We start from the raw sequence: 20,394 nt of genomic DNA on the forward strand, positions 1-20,394 counted from the left end.
TCTGAGAATATTTTTGTATTTTTCAAATAAATATTGAATTTTTTATGAATTTATTTCTTTGCCTCTGTGTGGTATCAAATGACAGTTAGCTTTTCCTTCCCGAACTTTCTTCACAAATTATACCGTTGCGTCTTACGAAGCGCCTTTGAGTACACACCGTCCTGGCGAGCTTCGACTCGGCCCGTTCGCCGAGAGAGGCGGCGAAGCCACGCCAGCGAAACGCCGGGGTCAGAGTGAGCGGACAGGGGCGGAGCGTGGGGGCTTGGAACCCGTTGATAACTGCTTGCAGTTCTAGTTACAAATGGTATCGGTATTGCAATACTAAACAATAATATTGCACAACACAAGTTCTTTTTTAACCCTCCTGAAGCCTTCATAACTGAAGAGAGGAAGATAAGCCCTTCTAACTTTGAGTTCATTTGACCCAAAGGCCACGGGAGGGTTAATATCATGCAGCCCTACCAGCCAGACACATCTGTTGTATCTTTTAAGTCAAATTTTGAACACATTGTCAATAATTGGATCATATAAACCATTTTTTGTTATGCAACAGTTATTTCATCACTGTTTCTTTCCTGTGTGATGCCTTATAATTTTGTCTTTACATTTTTACTCAGCATGTATTGAGTTGATATTTTCCACTTGAAACTGCTCTAACCCAGTTCTGCCGCCTCACTAACCCTTCACCTTTCTGTTCTTCTCACCATGCTCACTCTAACCACGCTAACACCAGGAGGATGACGAGGGCAGCTGGGCCCAGGTTTGCACACATTCCCCCCAAAATCCTCAGTTTTTTATCCTAATGTCCTTTAATTTTAATCCTTTTTTGTCTTGCTGCACATACACTGCCTGGCCAAAAATAAAGTTGCCACCAAAAAAAAAAGGTTACACACTCTAATATTTCATTGAATCGCCTTTAGCTTTGATTACGGCACACATTCGCTGTGGTATTGTTTTGATAAGCTTCTGCAACGTCACTCAATTTTTTTTTCCATCCAGTGTTGCACCATCACCAAGATCTTGCATTGATGACGGTAGAGTCTGACCGCTGCATAAAGCCTTCTCCAGCACATCCCAAAGATTCTCAATGGGGTTAATGTCTGGACTCTGTGGTGGCCAATCCATTTGTAAAAATTATGTCTCATGCTCCCTGAACCACTCTTTCACAATTCAAGCCCGATGAATCCTGGCATTGTCATCTTGGAGTATGCTCGTGCCATTAGGGAAGAAAAAATCCACTGATGGAATAACCTGGTCAGTCAGTATATTCAGGTAGTCAGCTGACCTCATTCTTTGATCACATACTGTTGCTGAACCTAGACCTGACCAACTGCAGCAACCCCAGATCATAGCACTGCCCCCACAGGCTTGTACAGTCGGCACTAGGCATGATGGGTGCAACACTTCACCTGCCTCTCTTCTTACCCTGATGCTCCCATCACTCTGGAACAGGGTCAATCTGGACTCATCAGACCACATGACCTTCTTCCATTGCTCCAGAGTCCAATCTTTATGCTCCCTAGCAAACTGAAGGCTTTTTTTCCAGTTAGCCTCACTGATTAGGGGTTTTCCTAAGGCTACACAGCTGTTCAGTCCCAATCTTTTGAGTTCCCTTCGCATTGTGCATGTGGAAATGCTCTTACTTTCACTGTTAAACGTAGCCCGGAGTTCTGTTGTTTTTCTCTGATTTGATTTCAACAAACATTTAAGTGATCACCATTCACAATCATTCAGGATTTTTTTCCGGCCACATTTCTTTCTCAAAGATGATGGGTCCCCACTATCCTTCCAGTTTTTAATAATGCGTTGGACAGTTCTTAATCCAATTTTAGTAGTTTCTGCAATCTCCTTAGATGTTTTCTCTGCTTGATGCATGCCAATGATTTGACCCTTCTCAAACAGACTGACATCTTTTCCACAACCACGGGATCTGTCTTTCTACATGGTTGTTTAAGAAATGAGAAGCAACTCATTGCACCAGCTGGGGTTAAATAACTTGTTGCCAGCTGAAATATAATCACCCATGCAGTGATTATGCAATAGGAGGCTCGTACCTATTTGCTTAGTTAAATCCAGGTGGCAACTTTTTTTTTTGGGCCAGGCAGTGTATTATGCTTTTGAAGTATTTTCTTAAGCCTGTTCTTCCTTAAAATTTCTCGTAGATATTTTTTTTAATGAATACATATTTTTTTATTTAATTTTGTAATATTTTTATTGAATTTAAAACATATTAAGTCAACAATTGCCAAAGAACAAACACCCCAAGCAAAAGGAACTCCAAAGCCCTAAACATCCCTAATTCGGTCTTTCCCATCTCACTAGCTAAAGCTTTGAAGTCATTCAGAGTGATACTGATGAAATGTTGTAGGCCAATCCTCAAAAAGGCAGTAAAAACATTATGGGTGATATCCTCCCCAGTTACATTAGATGTTATGAAGAGGCAGTTTCATCGAGAAACAGCTCCAAAACATTGCTGTAGCCTGTTTGCATCAGTCACACAGAGGGGATACTGTGTCAGATATTTTTTGCAAGCCTAGCTTTAATGAGCTTGATGTAGAATCTGACATTGCATGAAACTGTCCCTAGCACAGACTGAAGATCTGTGTACCCTCTTTACCCCCTCCCCAAAATTCACTTCTATCGCCAACCCAGAACATCATTTGGATATAGGGCCACCTTCAAATCCACACTTGTGCCAGATATATTGGGATGAGACTATAATGGGCAGACGCTCCTCTACAATGGCATACTAGTATTCAGAGTTTGTGCCATTTGTTCTGACAGCTGCCTGAGGGGCCGGATATAATAATCTTGTCAATGAGATAAACTTTTCCCCAAATCCAAATGTTTCCAAAATAGAAAACAGATAGCCCCCCTCTGCTCTGTCAAATTCTTTTTCAGGTCCCATTGCAATTAAAGCTTCAGGTACAGTAATTGTGGAGTGGTTGTAAATCACATTAAATACTTTCTAGAGGTTAAAAAAATGAGTCCCTATTGCAGAAAAACCCACTTTGATCTTGGGATATAATTGAGCATATAACTATTTCTAAGCACCTGGCTAGTAACTTTGCCATCAATTTGAAGTCAACATTTAACAAGCTGACAGGACAATATGACCCACATTTTAATGGGTTTTTACCCCTTATTTAAAGGAACAAGATAAAAGCTTGGCTCAAGGTTTGGGGAAGCATGCCTGTATTAAAAGACATTAATAAGAATTGGGCCAGCCGTTTCAAAAAGCTCTCGTAGAATTTGGATGGGAAGCTGTCTTGACCTGGTTTTTCAGCGCTTTGTAAAGATTCGACTGCAGTGGCGAGCTCTGTTGCCACGATAAGACGGTCCAATTTCTTGGCCAGATTTTTATCCAGAGCTGGATTGTTAATGCCACTGAGGAAGGAAATCAGATATGCAGAAACACGAGAGCAATCAGATGACTACAGCCACTTATAAAATTCTATCCATACTTTATCTGCCACATGTTCCAGAATCTGGTCGCAATGGCAGTAGCTTGAGCAGATAGGGCTAGATGTCTGTTTCCACAGCCACTTCTTCCAGGAGAATTCCAAAGTGTTCCTAGGCCAGCCAAGTGACAGTCTCTTCAGTGTGTCTTGGGTCTTCCCTGGGATCTCCTCCCAGTTAAACATGCCTGGAACACTTCCCTAGGGAGATTGGAGTTGGATGGATGGGAAGGTAGTCATATATGTAAAAGGTATACATGAGAGGGCTCAATTTGCGCCCTTGCGGAGAGCCAATACTCAGAGTGAGTGTGAAGGACAGGTGGGAGCCTGTAAGCTGTCCCATATGAAAAGATAAAATAATCTACAAAGCAGAATAAATGTCACAAACCAAATATTTGATTACACTGTGCCGTATTAGTTTGCATGCTAGTTAATTGGGCACAATGCATATTACCTGTGCTCTCAAGAACACTCTCAAATAGTTCTATTTTACAAAGTAACCTTTCCTTCCAGCGGTTTCAGAGCAGCTGCCACTTCCTTCTTAACCGACTCTGATATTAACAATTCAAGTTTGGTAACAATTTCAGCTCATAGGTCATTTTTATGCAGACTCCCAGGTCTAGAGGCATGACCCTCCTCAGCCAGTCCTGGCAGACTCATGTTTGTCCTAAGATTATTTATTCAAATATGGTTCTTGTTGGGCCTTTCTGGGTGGAGTTTGCATGTTCTCACTGTTCACACGTGGGTTTACTCCGGGTACTCCGGTTTCCTCCCACAGACCAAAAACATGCATGTGTCCCCCGCCTCTCGCACAGTGACTGCTGGGGATATGCACCAGCTCCCCACGACCCGGAATGGAGAAGCGGGTAAAGAAAATGGATGGATGGTTCTTGTTGGATAGGGTTAATGTACTGTAGAGCAGTTTTATCCAACAAGTGACCTACAGACCAGATGGGACCCTTTTTAAAATGTTTTTGTCCCCCACAAAGCTGCCAGAATCTCAAACTAATTTGTTTGAACATAATGCTAAAAATATTCATATCATATCTACTTCTGTACTTTAAGTATAATATTAAGTTAATAGAAGTCAGTTTTTGTAAAACAGATAATCTTTGTTCAATCAATCGTGACGATGAAGAAGAGTGGGAAAGGTAAACGCGCACCTGTAATCTGTTGTTTATTTAAGCTATCCATTTGACCTGTGCAAAAAGGCTGCAGTACAAACAGATGACAACAGTAAAAGTGGCATTAGCTGAGCTCACTGCAAGAATCAAGATCTCTCTTTCGAGGCCAAAATAAGCTAAAATAGATGTAGAAATTACACAATTTAAAAACAAAAATGTTTTTGTTTGTTTAGGGTTTTTTTTGTTGTTGTTGTTGTTTTCATTTTGCTAACAGCAACCAGTGATTAATGATTTTATTTCCAGAAATAACAGTTAGACTCAAAAGGCTAATCAATTGTCCAATGATTACTTTCTGCAAGTTTCATTAAAATTCATCTTGTGGTTCATGAGGTACTTATGAACACACCCAAACACAGAGACATGGACAAAACATACTTATTTGCCTTCATCTTTTGGTGGCGGGCATTAATTATTGCCTGTGGCCATCAAACCCCAAGAATTTTTATGTATGGCTCACTTGTAACTAAAGTTGAATAGCCCTTACATAGATGAACACATAGTCATGGCAAACGATGAACAGACCTTAAGTAATAATTAAGATATTTTACAACCACATTCCAGCAGAACTGTGAAACACGTCCTACTACATGCACGCTCAGAAGGCCCTTGATAATTTTGTTTTTATTGCAAAGGCTTTTTGATGAACTTTGTTTGCTTCACAAAAAATTTTTATATACACACACATACACATATATATATATATGTGTGTGTGTGTGTGTGTATATAAAGTTTTGTTTATAAAATATATATATATATATATATATATATATATATATATATAGACATACAGAGAGAGAGAGAGATTGAGATTAATACTATTATGCTTTTTGTGTGTTATTCAGATTGTAAAGTAAAGTGTTTCTCAATGATTTCTTCCTATGGTTGCAATTCTCTCTGCTGACTGATTTATTGTTACAAGCTGTGGTAACAGAACTCACATAGATTGTGTTAAAATAAGTTGAGTAGCAGCTCCTTAAGTAAAGTTAAAATTTAAAACATTTAATATGTTAAGCATTTCAAATGTTAACAACTTTATTCTAAAAATATTTTTACATCGATATTTGCTTCATTAACCTTAAATTTTACATTTTTATTTGACATATGAGTAAATAAAAACAGCAGAATCCTGCTGTAATTTTTTTAAATTTTATTTTTGATAACACTATTTTTAACTCTGACAAAGCTTTATCTTTTATAATTATAGACGCTGGCATATGGAGACATGAACCACGAGTGGATTGGTAATGAATGGCTGCCCAGTTTGGGGCTGCCACAGTATCGCTCATACTTCATGGAGTCCCTGGTGGACGCCCGAATGCTTGACCACCTGACTAAGAAGGACTTGAGAGGACAGCTGAAGATGGTGGACAGCTTCCACAGGTACTACGAAAGACATAAAAATGCTGATCAGTTTAGGATTGATTATCTGCTGATACTCAGTTTTACTTTGATAAATGCTCTTTTATAGACAAATATTTGTCTTTTGCAAGGCTTTCTTTATTGATGCCATCACAATTGTGTCAGCTGTATATACTAAAACCACAAGTTTCATCTAATTAACATTTGCTATATCCTTAAACTGAACCTATTTACAACTAGACGTGGGACAGTTATCAGTTTTAAGGTACACTACAGTGTTAAAAAGTCAGTGTCAAGACCATGACATTTTTCCGTCACACTCTTTCTATGGTTTAAATGCCTAAAAACAGGGTAACAGAGACAGGTCTTTTTCGTCTGTTTTCCCCAGCTGTGACCAAATCTGTTTCTCTAAGTCGTCATTCAGCTGTGTACAGTAACTGAGGGAAGATTTCCCCTAGACTTTTATGCTCAATAAAAGTTCCTTTTTGTTCTTTTTTGTCAACCAGATAATCCAGTCAGTCATGGCCAGAGAAGCAACATCTGTCTCTCTAATGCTGTTTTGAAACAAACGTTTGCAATAAGCTCCAAGAGTTAGCATGTTAGCAGGTAAAATAACAGGATTTCAGGCCTTTCCAAACTCCATGAGAAATCACAAAGTTGGCTCTGTCATGTGGTCGCTTTACAAAAATTGCGTCATTTTTGTTTGCAAAGCAGCTTTGTCCATCCCTTTGTAATACAAGGCCTGGGCCAAACTTTTTCTCACAGGGGTTTGCACAAAGTATTGGACTCTTGAAGAATGATGTTAAAGTGAAACAGGAAACCAATGATGTGAAAGCTGCACAAAGTGAGTTTCTTCAACAACATGTTGTGGGCATGTTTATGAGGAAAAGCCAGTGAGCTGTAATAGAGTTAATTTGCTTCTACTGCTCAGCTGAGAAGCAGCTAGCCGAGGCTGTTAGAAAATACAGCCGTCTTTATAACTGTTCCAGCAAAATGTATAGATCTATGAACTTAAAAAGACTGCGAAGACACAGGCGGCTCTTTGCGGCTGTGGAGGCCAGGAGGAAGTGCGCCTTGGCCAGGCAACGTTGGCAAACGTTTCCTTCAAGCGCTCATTATTGTGCACCGTCAGATTTGCAAATGCCAAATGGCGTGTACTGACCGCGAACCGCCTTTGTGACTTCCTACGGAGTATATTGGAGCCTTTAGGCTCACTTCGGAGGCTAATAACCCAGCTAATTCATTACCTAACAACAAGTTGTCAGGCTCCCAACATTACTTTATGCACAGCAGAATGGTAACATTCTGTTCAGTATGCACAATTACATGTAGGCCTATGTTACTTTATTTACAGGGTGACAGTCGGTGGCATTCATTTTGATGTCTCAGTATGGGACGTATCCCATGGTGTGACATCTTACTCTTGTTACTCTAAGAACCGGGGTGACGCAAGTAACCTAAAGTTCTCATCTTTCTTCTTTTTCTTCTTGACATGATTTTTAAATCTTGTTGGAAAAAAAAAGGTCACGGAAGCAAAACGGTGAGTTTGGTTGAACTTTATCCTACTATGTAACAATTATTTTACATATTATTTTTTATCATTCTTCTTCCACAAATCCATCAAAGTCCTCATCTTCTGTCTGAATTGAACAGCTGGGCAATTTCGCCATCAAACATGCTAGGTTCCCTCTCATCATTGTAGGAATCAGTCTCGTTGCCAGGGAGCTGTTCAGCAGTGAAGCCGGCTTTCGCGAAAGCTCTGACAACAGTTAAAGCAGATACTTTAGCCAGGCATCCACAATCCATTCGCATATGATGACGTAACTCACCCGGCGCTGCCCCCGTCTTAGTAAACGTGTGTTCGCCGTCGGTCATCCGTCGCTCCCACGCCACTCGCAACTTCACTTTGAACGCGCTGTTTACACCAACGTCCAACGGTTGGAGTTCTTTTTTTAATCCTCCCAGAATGATGGCAAGCTCCGAATTGTATTATATTACATAATGTTCTCCGATTGGTTTATCGTTGCCAGCATACGTACTGTACGTATTACGTTGTGTTCTCTGATTGGTTTTTCGCTGTCATTAAACATTTAGCATCTTGTGTTCTTTGACACTAATTTCTGGTGTGATAGAAATGTCTCCTCTTATAGAGGCAAAGATGAGTGTAACAGAAACAGAATCGTCATAACAACTAACAGGGCTCTGAGTAAAAAACAAGGAACTGTGTGTTTGTGGAACAGGAACAGTTTTCAGTGTGGTGTGATGTGTCTGAGGAGGCTGAACTACGACAGGAAGGAGCTGGAGAGGAGGAGAGAGGAGTCACAGCTCGAGCTTAAAGGTAACAAACTTCTGTGTCTGCATTTCACTTATTTTACTTTGCACAGGCAGGAAACTCCTCAGGAGCACTTCCAGTTTGGTGTCTGATTAAAAACGCAACTTGACACCACACTGATTCTTTTGGTTTAATTACACGAAAAAGTGGGAAATATTGAATTGGTAATATTTATTCTGATTTTTTATGTCTGATGTGTTGTACAACTCTGGAGCAAAAAAACCTGCGTTTCTGTTTTATGTTGTTACAGCCCATATGATTGGTTACCTTTAGTGATGACAATATATTTGGCATGTCATCCTTATCAGACATAAAAAAAGTCCTATAGCAGTGACAGCCACTGGGTAAAAGAAGACAAAATCTTACTTTTTGATGTATAATTTGTATACTGTATGTACCAAAAAGAGTTGTAGGAGTAAGAAGGGTTTGCAAAATATTACAAAATTTTAGCCGTCTTTGGTCCTGCTGCAGTGGCTCTTATGTTCCACAATACGAGACTAATTTAAGCAGTTCTCCTGTTGCAATATTTGACAAAAAACTTACTTATGGACCAGTTTTCATGAGTAGTTTCTTAGCCAGTTTGCTACTAAATTATTCCAACTTTCAGCCACACAGTGTGGCTTTTTCCTCTAAACAAAGAAAAACATTAATTATAGCAATAAATGCATGTATAAACATGGAGAGTAGAGAGAATAAAGACAGCAGCAGAAAGATGAAATGTCCTCCAGCAGTTTGGTGGTCTTCTTAGTCCTAACCTGTAAAAGTCCTAATAAATATCAGCAGTTTCTTGTAGTTCCTTGATTTTAATTTATATCAAATTAATAATGAGTTTCTTCTTTTTATCAGTATTGTTATGGTTCTGGCTCTTAAACCGTAACAAATGAGAGGGAAGCAACGCATGGGATAACTTAAAGGAATTTATTTAGCAAATAAGCATAACTAGTCAGAAAGGAAAGGGGAAGAGTGGGAGGGAGACAAAACAAAAATGGGCCTCTAGTCAGAGAAAGTGGTGCCTCTTAAGGTGGATCTGATGTCATCTGGAGACACTGGCCAGCTGCCTCCACTTCCAATCAGCACTAATTAAGGAGTCCAAAACATAGGTGTTAGAGACCCAGAGGAAAAGGCCTTGGGCTGTAATACCCCCTCTCTTCAAGACAGGGTCCCCACTGGAACCCTGAGCAACCTGTGCATTAACATCTAGAAAAATAAAAAAACAAAATTAAATGCAGTACCAATGTCTCAGACCAGCTGAAACGAAACAAAACTTCAATCCTCTCAGATTATATCCAAAACTCAACAACCGGTACCTTGAAGTGAATATTAGACAGATAAGGAGAGAATTAAAAAAGTTACTCAGAATAGGATTTTATCAACTGAATCAACTCAAAGCCTTGAGATTCTGGCAAATAACTTAGCACAGTATCCATGTTTTTCAATACTTCAGCATTCTTGAGTCGACCAGTTAACATGGCTGAATCGGGAACAGGCAAGCCATCACCATTCTCTTCGTCGCCAGCAGGTGGCACCATTTCAGCAATGTACACAGGGTGAATTTCATCCATCAAGACATTATCAGCACGAACATGATAAGGTTTTAATAGGTTGACATGAACTATTCGCTGCTTCTTCCACCTTTTTGGAGTCACAATGAGATAGTTTTGGTCAGACAGCTGTTTCAAAACTGTGTGCGGACTTTGCCTGAAATGGTGATGTCACAACCGGAAGTAATGCCGATACCTGGTCACCTGAAAGAAAAACACAATGTTCAGCTTTCTTGTCATACAAACACTTCATTTTTTCCTGTGCAGACGATAGTTTCTCTTTTGCCAACTGAGTAGCAGTAAAGAGTCTCTGCTTAAATCCATGAACATAATTCAATAGGTTTTGTGGTGGTTCAGCACCATGGCACTCATCTCTCAAAACTGTCAACGGACCACGCACAGTATGACCAAATACTAATTCATTAGGACTAAAGCCTGTACTTTCTTGTGTTACTTCCCTTGCTGCAAGTAACAACCAAGGTAGACCATCCTCCCAATCAGCATTCATCTGAACACAATAAGCACCGAGCAAAGATTTTAATGTTTGATGAAATCGTTCCAGTGCTCCCTGGCTCTGTGCATGATATGCTGTGGATTGATTGTGCTTAATGCGCAGCTGCTGCAACACCTGGGCAAACAAATGAGGAGAAATTAGATCCTTGGTCACTCTGAATGACTTTAGGTATCCCAAAAATACCAATAAACTGCATAAGAGCCCGCACCACAGACTTTGCAGTAAGTGTGCGCAACGGATATGCCGCAGGATACCTGGTACTTTGCACCTGAACGTGAAGGAGGAAGAGGACCCACACAATCAATTATTAAGTGCTCAAATGGTTTACCAATAGTTGGAATAGGATACAGTGGTGCCCGGTTTAGCACTTGATTGGGTTTACCAGTAAGTTGACAGGTGTGACAAGTTTTAATATAATAGGAAACACCTTTTTTTAGTCGTGGCCAAAAAAAAAATTTCTCAAAATGCGGTCATAGGTTTTCCTAACTCCCATGTGTCCAGATTCATCATGGGACACCTGCAAAACCAAGTCACGCCATTTCAAAGGCAACACAACCTGATAAACTGGATCCCCAATAACATTGTCACCACATGGCATCCACTTCCTTAATAATACCTTACCTTCAACAAAGTATCCATGAGCATGGCTCTGCAGCTCCTCAGCAGACAATGCAGACTGAAATAAATGCTGTATGGTGGGGTCAGATCTTTGCTCCTGCACCAGATCAGTCTGTGAAATAGACAAAGGAATATTAGACAAGTAAAAAAAGTCTGTTTATCTTTTCCAAAGTCTTCATCCTGATGTACATCACTGGATGCTTTCATTGATACTTCCGTGTCACAGCACATGCTTGAAAAACTTCAGGGTGTGATTTTTCATTTTCATCCGGACCACTGCTGATTAAAGGTACTGAAACAACAACTGGAGACTCTGGTTGATCAGGCCAGACTTTCCCCTCCCGCTATATTGTTCCCCAGGATAACCGTGACACCCATCACGGGCAGCGCTGGTCTAACACCTATCCTTACTTCTCCTTCAAACAACTCTGAATGGAGCATGAGTTTATGTACTGGAACACAAAACACAGACATGCCCATACCCAACACAGGTATAGATAATCCAGTGTCAGAATCATCCGAAAAAGGTAAAACAGATGCCAAAATGAATGAATCGTATGCACCAGTATCTCTTAAGATAGTAACTGGCACCCTAACATCACTCCCAACCAAAGAAACTTGTCCTTCTCTAAGAAATGGTTTGAAAGAACTCAAGTCAGGTTTTCCAGAAAACGGCACTTCAGCCATTTGGTGAGGAACATTTGAAAAAACTGATGCAGCAAACGCTGCTGGTTTAACCTGAGTTCCATTTTTATTTCTGGATTTCAACAAAGCACAGTCTTTCTTCCAATGACCTTTTCGGTGACAATAATTACAAATTTTGTCCAGATCATGATTAGTACGATCCACAAAAGAACCTCCAGAATGTGTTGAATGCCAGTTTGGAGCATTCATCCAATCTGCGTGTTCTCTTTATGTGTTAAGACAAAATCATCAGCCAACACCGCAGCTTCTGACACAGTTTTAACCTTCTGTTCATTAATGTATACTGCAATACCATGAGAAACAGAGTTTTTAAATTGTTCCAAGACCATTAGATTACAAAAGTCACCAAGTGTTTTAATCTCAGAGGAAGTGCACCATCGATTGAAATGAATTTCCAGATCTCTTGCAAACTCTACATAAGTTTTGCCACCTTTTTTCCAGTTTCTAAACTTTTGTCTGTATGCTTCAAGGACTAATTCATATGCTTTCAGTATTGCAGCTTTAACCTTAGCATAATCTTGCCATCATTTAAGCTCAACATAGAAAAAACGTCTTGAGCACGACTAACTAAAACACATTGAAGCAAAATTATGCAGGCTGAATCAGACCAATCTCTTGTCTCTGCAACCCTTTCAAGCAAAGTGAAAAAAGTGTCAACATCCTTTTCACTGAACTTAGGAACCAAACGCAAGTCTTTTAAAATATTCGAGGGTTTGCATCCTGAGTCCCCAACACAAGATTCCACAGACAATTTACCGTCTCTCACCAGATTTAATTTCTCACTTTCCAAATTTATTCTTGCCAATTCAGTGTTCTGTCTCATTCTTTCTAAGGCAAGAGTCTTATCCAAATCTGCCTGCTGTCGTAACCTCTCTAAAGCCAACTCCTTTTCCTTCTCCAGTTGCATTCTCAACCTTAACATCTCTTTTTGTTGTTTAAAGTCCAAAACATCAGGCTTTACAACCTGAGCACCAAAATAATCAGGTCTGGAAGGTGAAGACAAAACACCCATCTCAATTAAATTCTCCCTTAAAATTGCTTTAACATTGTCTTTCAACCTTTTATCACCAACACTTATTTTATAGTGCTCAGCAATTTTTACTAATTGTTCTCTAGAAGACTGCTCCAAAAATTCTGCTGATGGGGATTTATTAAAGTCTTCCATAGACATTATTAAATTCTTAATCACAAAACAATGTTTCAAAAAATTTTAATTGTTGACAATCTGTGCAACACAAAACAATCAACCTGAACCTCCCCTCTAACTGCCTATCAGAAACTACCTAACTCAACCCTAGTCTTCAGAGATCAGAGACGGTGGGTATTTACGCACTTAATACCAGTAGAGTGGAAAAGGCGACCAGAAAATCGGCAACCCCCCCAACACTATGGCTGTGCCCCCGAGACAACTGCTCCAACCATATGATCTCACACTACTGTTTTTGAGCACATGAATCCCAAAGGGGAGACACGCTAGGCCTAAAGGGGAATCAGTTCAGATCAGGCAGAATTAATTGCACAAATCAGTCAACAAGCAAGACTTACCAGTAAGCTCATCAGATGAGATGGAAGCAAGCAACTTACCCCAAACCAGAGAGAAAAGAAGAAGAAAAACACATTTCCCCAAAACTAAACTAAAGATTTCCATACTAACTTCCCAGTTAAATTAACAAACAATGTTTGCCAATTAAGTAACTGAAAAAAACTAACATAAATTGGAACGAGCCCCCAATTTGTTATGGTCCGGCTCTTAAACCATAACAAATGAGAGGGAAGCAACGCATGGGATAACTTAAAGGAATTTATTTAACAAATAAGCATAACTAGTTAGAAAGGAAAGAGGAAGAGTGGGAGGGAGACAAAAAGAAAATGGGCCTCTAGTCAGAGAAAGTGGTGCCTCTTAAGGTGGATCTGATGTCATCTGGAGACACTGGCCAGCTGCCTCCACTTCCAATCAGCACCAATTAAGGAGTCCAAAACATAGGTGTTAGAGACCCAGAGGAAAAGGCCTTGGGCTGTAACAGTATAAGTAGGCTTTGTGGCTCTGGCCAAATTTTATTCTGTGGAATAAGGGAGAGTAATGGTTCTTCTAAAAATAAAGGTTACAGAGCCTTCCACTCTAGGGAACTTGTGTCCTACTGCTAGGTCTGTGCCCGAGTCCAAGAACCATGGCTCTAAACAAACCAGCATTCTCAATAAAAACAAAAGAGAAATAATGCAACCTTCATGCTACTGTTGTCATTTCAGATGTGCTGGTGTGGACAAATGAACGTGTGATCAGCTGGGTTCAAGCCATCGGGCTCAAAGAGTACAGCAGCAACCTTTATGAGAGTGGAGTTCACGGAGCACTGCTCGCATTGGATGAAAGCTTCGATCCCAACACTCTGGCTCTTCTGCTGCAGATCCCAACCCAAAACACACAGGTACAAACATCCAGCAGACTGATTCTGCTGCAACTAGAATCTGTTATAGGTGATCCCAGGCAAGCAATGAAACGTTTCATTATCTTAACGCTGGAGATTAGTAAGGGAATCTACTTTGTAGTTAATCAAGGGAAACCTTTCTCTTCGCTTGCTGGTTTTCTGTCCATGCTTGTTCATTCAGTTGACACAGTTTATCGTAAAAAAAAAAAAAATATATATATATATATATATATATATATATATATATATATATATACACTTTTTTTTTCACCAGAAAAAGATGAGATTAGTAAATATCTAGAATATAAAGATCAGTTACATAGTGAGGCAGAAAGCTGAAAAGTCAAAACATAAAAATAGACCAGATAAATAAAATGAAATCTCAGATTGTGAACTTTCAGTTTATATGAGGGTTTTTGAAGATAAACACAGAAAAAGAGAGGCACTCCCTAGACAGGACTCTTTGGAAGTAAAAAACAAAGGAAACAGTAAATTTTAGCAGATGACCTCAAGCTTCAAAGGAGTTCTGAAGGGACAGTATTTTAATTAAAATAGATTTTATAAATGACACTGTCACAGCTTTTTTGAAAAAAAAAAACAAAAACAAATAATACTGTACTACACAAAAGCAAAGTTCCATCTTAATTGGATAATTTGGTTATTTATGAAGTGATGTTTTATCAAACAGTATTCAGAAGTTATTTAAAAATGAGTTTTACAAAACTCAGTTTAAAAGATTGTTTGATGCAAAAGAGCCACAACATTTGTTGTGATTGAGATGCAAAAGAACACCAAAAACTAGGACTGGGTGATGTAGCCAAAAATTAAATACTGTGACAGTTTGGAGCTTTTTTTTGCTATCGGCAATGTAAGAGCTGATTATTTTTTAAATCCTCCTTTAATCACTGTATTGATGTTTATGTCAACACTATACCCTAATGTTGTTGTGATGTGTGACTCAGACACTGATTCTCTGACCCTCGTTCCCTCACTGAGATTAAAAACAACAAACTGTCCTCTCATAATATAACAGCAGGAGTAACTTTTAATTAGTCCAGCACCAGAACTGAAGTTAAGATGGAGTCTGTCGCACAGGACAGAGCATTGGGTTTTCTGACCTGTCATCCCATTACATTCAGGTTTTCATTTAATGACAACAACCAGAGCAAAAAATGAATCATAATCAAATGCAAAACCTACTAAATCTATGCTCCTAAACACAGTACAAGCACCTGACACATTAGAACCATGTTCAGTGACCAGATGAGAACAATTAATGTCACATGAAGAGCCCAGTCATGACAGCCTACTTAGCTTTAAAATAAACGCAGCATATGATATTATAACAAGAAGCATAATAAATTGAAAACGTATAACTACATTTCCAAGCAAACTTTGACAGACTCAAAACAGATAAACCAAGATAGAGCAGTTCTCACTGCAAACAACTTACCATTTGATGATGACATTAAATAGCAAGTCCATTCTGTTTTTTTGCTTGTTTGTTTATTTTTCTGCCTAATATTTTCTGCTTTAAAGCCTGAAGACTAACTGAGACCCCCGTTTTGTCCGTTACATGTTAGCAGGGCTATCTGTCTGAGCCTCTGAACTGTCTGTACATCTTTTGCAGCCTCATGCATTTTCTCAGAGACTACATGTTCTGTCTTTATCTCTTTCTAACGTGATTGGTCAAAAATAGGTTATATAAGGTCCAGAATTATTCTAATGGGTATGTTCTGACTTCTGTACACTTTCGAAATAATCAGGAATGCCGAGTTCCCTCTGTGCAAACATCCAATCCCAGTAATTGAACTGAATTTCTTGAAAGTCTTCCTGTGAAATCTAAACCAATCACAGAGGAAATATCCAGCTTCATTTTTGTTTCAGAACCACATTGTTCATTGGTCACTTTACTGTCTGTAAACACTTACAAACATACTGTATCTTAAGTTGATTTTCTTGCTTCTGACCCGCAAAGTTCCTATTGGTCTCGAGGAGCGAGAGGGGTCTGTCAGGGTTTTCAGGATGGGGGAGGGAGTTGGCTGTGATGCATTTAAAGGCCTAGGAAAAGCTAAACTTTTAGATGCATACACTAAAAAATAGCACTTCAAATTTTTACTTGATATTCTCAGTATAGTCATTTTTGATGTTGCATGAGGGAAACGCTTGAATATACTCCAAATATCACACAGTTCTTGTAGAAAGCAAGGAGCAAAGTTTTTAAAGTAAGTGAAAGTGTTGTTTTTTTTTGTTTTTGTTTTTTTTACAGGCTAGAGCAACTCTTGAGCGTGAATACACCAATCTGCTGGCCATTGGCACAGACAGGAAGATGGAAGAGGTGAGAAACTGGCATTTTGTATGTGTGTAATTGTTTTTTGTTATCTTTTTAGGACCTTTTCTGGTATAATCACCTACCTTGTCAGGACCAGTAGTCCTTATGGGGACTAAAGCCCGGTCCTAATACAGTGGAACATAGTTTTTAGTTAAGGAGGCAGGTTTAGGGCTAAAGTTTGTGTGTGTGTGTGTTCAGGATGATGATAAGAACTTTCGCCGTGCGCCTTCGTGGAGAAAGAAGTTCAGACCCAAAGACATGAGGGGGATGTCGTTGGGTGCATCAGATACTCTACCTGCCAACTTTCGAGTAACGAGCAGCAGTGTGGCATCTCCCTCCACACAGCCAAAGAGGAGCCCGATGGACGGTAAGCAGGAGTGTCTAATCTTGGTGCATGTTTTAAAAACGGCCTGTCTCTGCTTGTTTTTTACTCAATAGGCAGTTCAGTCCCAGTTCCTCGTGTGCTCGTTAATTCTTCTTGAATGGCTTTGCTGCTCTGCTGATCTTTACAATGCCGTGACTAATGGCATGTGTTTGCATGTGATCTTTGCCAACATGAAAACTCAGGAGGTCAGTCTGTACAGAGGCTGGACACTGCCACAGTCAGGACCTACTCTTGCTAACACACAACGGTAAGATCACAGACATCAGCTGGGACTGAAAATTCATACAAGGGAAGCTTATGTACAGAGCCCTGCTAATGCCACCTGAGAAAATTATTTTATTAAAAGTTGCAACGGTTGATTAGTTTTTGTTTTTTAAGCTCGGTCCACAAATGAGCAAACAAATCTAATTCTGTTTGAGAAGAAGGAATAGAGCTTTTCAGGATCAGTAATGTTGAGCAGATTTTAATTCTAGGATTTCAAAAGAGTAGGAGTGTAACAATACATTCAGCCCACGAGACAAGACGATACACAATATTAGGTTCCCGAGAACGAGAGTGAACAAGATTTTGATGGGCATCTCTCCCTTCTCGTTTCTCATGAGTGTCTTCAGACTTCAGAACAGGGCTTCAACTATACGTGACCTTACAACTTTTCATTAAAGCTGTATATGACCTTCTTACTAAACTTTCCACAAACTGAACAGAAAGCAAAAAACATTCTAAATAACAGTTTTTTTAGACTGATCTTGTAAAGAATAAATGAGTGCCCTTACTTCAGACACAGAGTCTTGCAATCTTGTTTTAATTTTGAACATGTTCAGAAAATTCTGCAAAGATTTTTCTCTCAAAATATTCATGTAGCCGTCACGGGTGTCTGGAACCTGTCTCAGTTCCATCTCCAGTTTGTTGCAGGTGCCTTCAGCTCATCTCAAAAGCACTACAGCTGTATTTTAACACCTGCTTGGTAGCTCTGCTCTGTGATTCAGTGAGACTTTCTCTGACTTGCCAGCTCATCTTCAACAGTCACAGCCCAGTGTGTTAACTACTTGGAGCAATCACAAAAACATTTTTAAAGATATTGAACCTAAACTTGGTGCGGTAGTAGTTGAGTCATCCCTAACGGAAACTGAGTGCTAACAGACTGCAACTGCTTTGTTTAAACTTTTGTCACTGAAAGGAATGCAACCTAATAATCTTAATAAATGTGTGTGTTTCAAATCTGTGCACAGAGTTCATAGAAACCAGTTCAAAACCCAGATTTTTTTGGCTGCAGTCATTTGCAGGACTCCGTACATGCATCTCACTGCTGTAGTGGTGTGGATTATGGCTCTTTTCTCAGACTAAGATCATTTGGCAATGATGAAGAGCTATTACTCCCATCGCTCCACGGCAGGGCTGTAAGCAGAAAGCAGCTTTCATACACTGATGGTTTCTGCTTTAATAACGCACGTTTTACGCCTCTCCTCTTTTTCCTCCCTGTGTCTCCCCCCTCCATCCTTCTCATGCCCGTTGGTGTCTTTCTTCCCTTCTCAGTTTATCCTCATTATTTCTATAGGTAACCGCTGGTCAGAGGATGAAGGGCAATTCCCCGCATTCAAAACCAGGATGATGAACTGAAACGTGCAAGAACACTGAAATACTGAACTTAACTGACACGTCTCAGTATCCACAGAGGAATCTTCTTAGAATAATCTGTTTTTATGATATTTATGTCAACCATGGGACTTTAAGTGATTTTTAGAATTACTATAACCGTTTTTTGCCTCTATCACTGTAATCAACCAACTTTTTAAACAGATTTTTCTCAGTTTGAAGCGCAGATTTATGTAACTGAATGTTTGTATATTTCTACCAACAAATATTTTATCTAATCTTTTTTATAATCCTGATTCTATTGACCAGATGTATGTTTTTTTCTTCTAATCATTGAAATTTATTCTGAAGTGACTTTAATATGAAATATAACTTAATTCATATATTTTAGCCCCTTTTTAACAGTTGTAATTTTTGTATCTTATTACCTGTGGTTTTGTGTAAATGCAGCTCTTAGATGAACAGATGTGGGAATATCAGACAAATTGCTGGAGTCTCCAGGCTTGGTTTCACAAACACTGTGAGTCATCCATCTCCTTTAACCTAACTGCTGGCAAGCCAGGAGATGAGGACGACAGATATCGTGTGAAACAAGGACATTTAAGTCGTGCTTTTTGTTGTTTTTTTGTTGTTGTTTTTTCCTGTTTCATTTTCCGTATCTGCAATACCAAAACGAATCTCTTAAATTTTAAGAATTAAAGCCATATAACAGTAGCAGGAAAAAATACCAGAGGGCTGCTTTTGGATGTGGAAAAGTCAGGCTTGCGGGTTTTTCTAGTTGTATGATACTGAAAATTGTCTACATTTCCTTTGACCTCCAACCACCCTTCCCCCAACACACACACAGATCTCTTTAAGAAAATGGAACCTTCCTCACCTTTGGAGAAACACACAGACTTGTTCAAGAGGATGTTTAAAGTGTGTAAATTGCTTTATTGGACCAACTTCACTGATGCCTCTTCAATCCCTGTTGTGATCTTTAAGCCAGTATCTCACTGAGCTGCGACTGTTAGCAACTAGCAAAACATTCACAGGAGTCCTCAGTTTCTTCCTGAGTCGCAGAGACTCACAAGCTTGTTGCTTGAATTTTAATAATGTTCAAAAATTTTGTGGCACATTTTCTGTCAAAATAGGCACAGGGTCGTTGCAGGTGTCTCCAACCCGTCCTGAATCTTTCTCAGTTTATTTCTAGGTTCCCTGATTTATTTATTTTTTAGCTTTTGATCCCCAAAATAACAATGTCAAAGGCTGGTGACCCCAAATATCTTTGGTTGAACTACCCAAACATTGCTAAAATAATGAAGGTGTAATTAGAATAAAAATAGATTATTATTATTCTCCTATTTTCTCACAATTTTGACTTACCAACTTCTACCAGCTTCTAACAGTTGCAGCCCAATAGGATACCACCTTTATGAAACATCCAAGTGCGATCCACCCACAGACCTTTTTAAAATCCCTTCATACTAAGACTTTGTATCGAGCCTTATTGTTTCTTATCTCATTTTTTTGTCTCTTTATATTTATTTTCACTTATCCATGTTGTGTTGTCAGTTCAGAGCTGAAACTCCTCTTCAGTCCTCTGAGTTTGTCCCATCGTCACAAACACCGATTCCAAAACGAGTCTTCATAACAAATGAGAAAGAACTGAAGTTGTTTCTGTGTAGTTCATCTAGAAATGTTTTCTTAATTTTTTTTGTGTGATTTAGTCATTTATGCACAATGCAAATCATGTTGCTGTTATTATTCCTGCTCTTCCTGTCAAATCTTCTGATTATGTAACAATGTACAGTCTGGGTGCTTATGAACTATTTTTATCACAGTATTATTTATTGCTTACTTTCAATAAAACTGAAACTTATTTTCCACTGCAATTCTAAGGGGTTGAAGCTTTGTCTTTACTGCTTATTTAGGCCCGAGCAGCGACAGCGCTGCGAAGGCCTATTGTAT

At 39.2% G+C, this 20,394-nt stretch overlaps 1 protein-coding gene across 19 annotated transcripts in view; it reads left to right on the forward strand.

Moving 5' to 3' along the window:
* The window catches only part of ppfia1 (PTPRF interacting protein alpha 1), a 94,329-nt gene extending 74,011 nt beyond the window's left edge, over positions 1–20,318 (forward strand). For 5 of the 19 annotated variants that reach the window (XM_037979724.1, XM_025010929.2, XM_037979714.1 and 2 more), the window contains 7 exons: positions 734–760; positions 5,847–6,022; positions 8,242–8,339; positions 13,959–14,134; positions 16,404–16,472; positions 16,665–16,833; positions 18,407–20,318. In XM_037979724.1, coding sequence (XP_037835652.1) covers positions 734–760; positions 5,847–6,022; positions 8,242–8,339; positions 13,959–14,134; positions 16,404–16,472; positions 16,665–16,833; positions 18,407–18,468 — 777 coding nt within the window. In that variant the 3' untranslated portion in view covers positions 18,469–20,318. Of the gene's footprint in view, positions 1–733; positions 761–5,846; positions 6,023–8,241; positions 8,340–13,958; positions 14,135–16,403; positions 16,473–16,664; positions 16,834–17,033; positions 17,099–18,384 lie in introns of all 19 variants that reach the window. The other 14 variants (XM_037979716.1, XM_037979719.1, XM_037979722.1 and 11 more) reach the window with 6 other exon arrangements.
* The last annotated feature ends 76 nt before the right edge of the window (positions 20,319–20,394 follow it).

Source organism: Kryptolebias marmoratus, linkage group LG15 (assembly GCF_001649575.2).
Source record: "Kryptolebias marmoratus isolate JLee-2015 linkage group LG15, ASM164957v2, whole genome shotgun sequence".
In the NCBI taxonomy this organism is placed as follows: domain Eukaryota; kingdom Metazoa; phylum Chordata; class Actinopteri; order Cyprinodontiformes; family Rivulidae; genus Kryptolebias; species Kryptolebias marmoratus.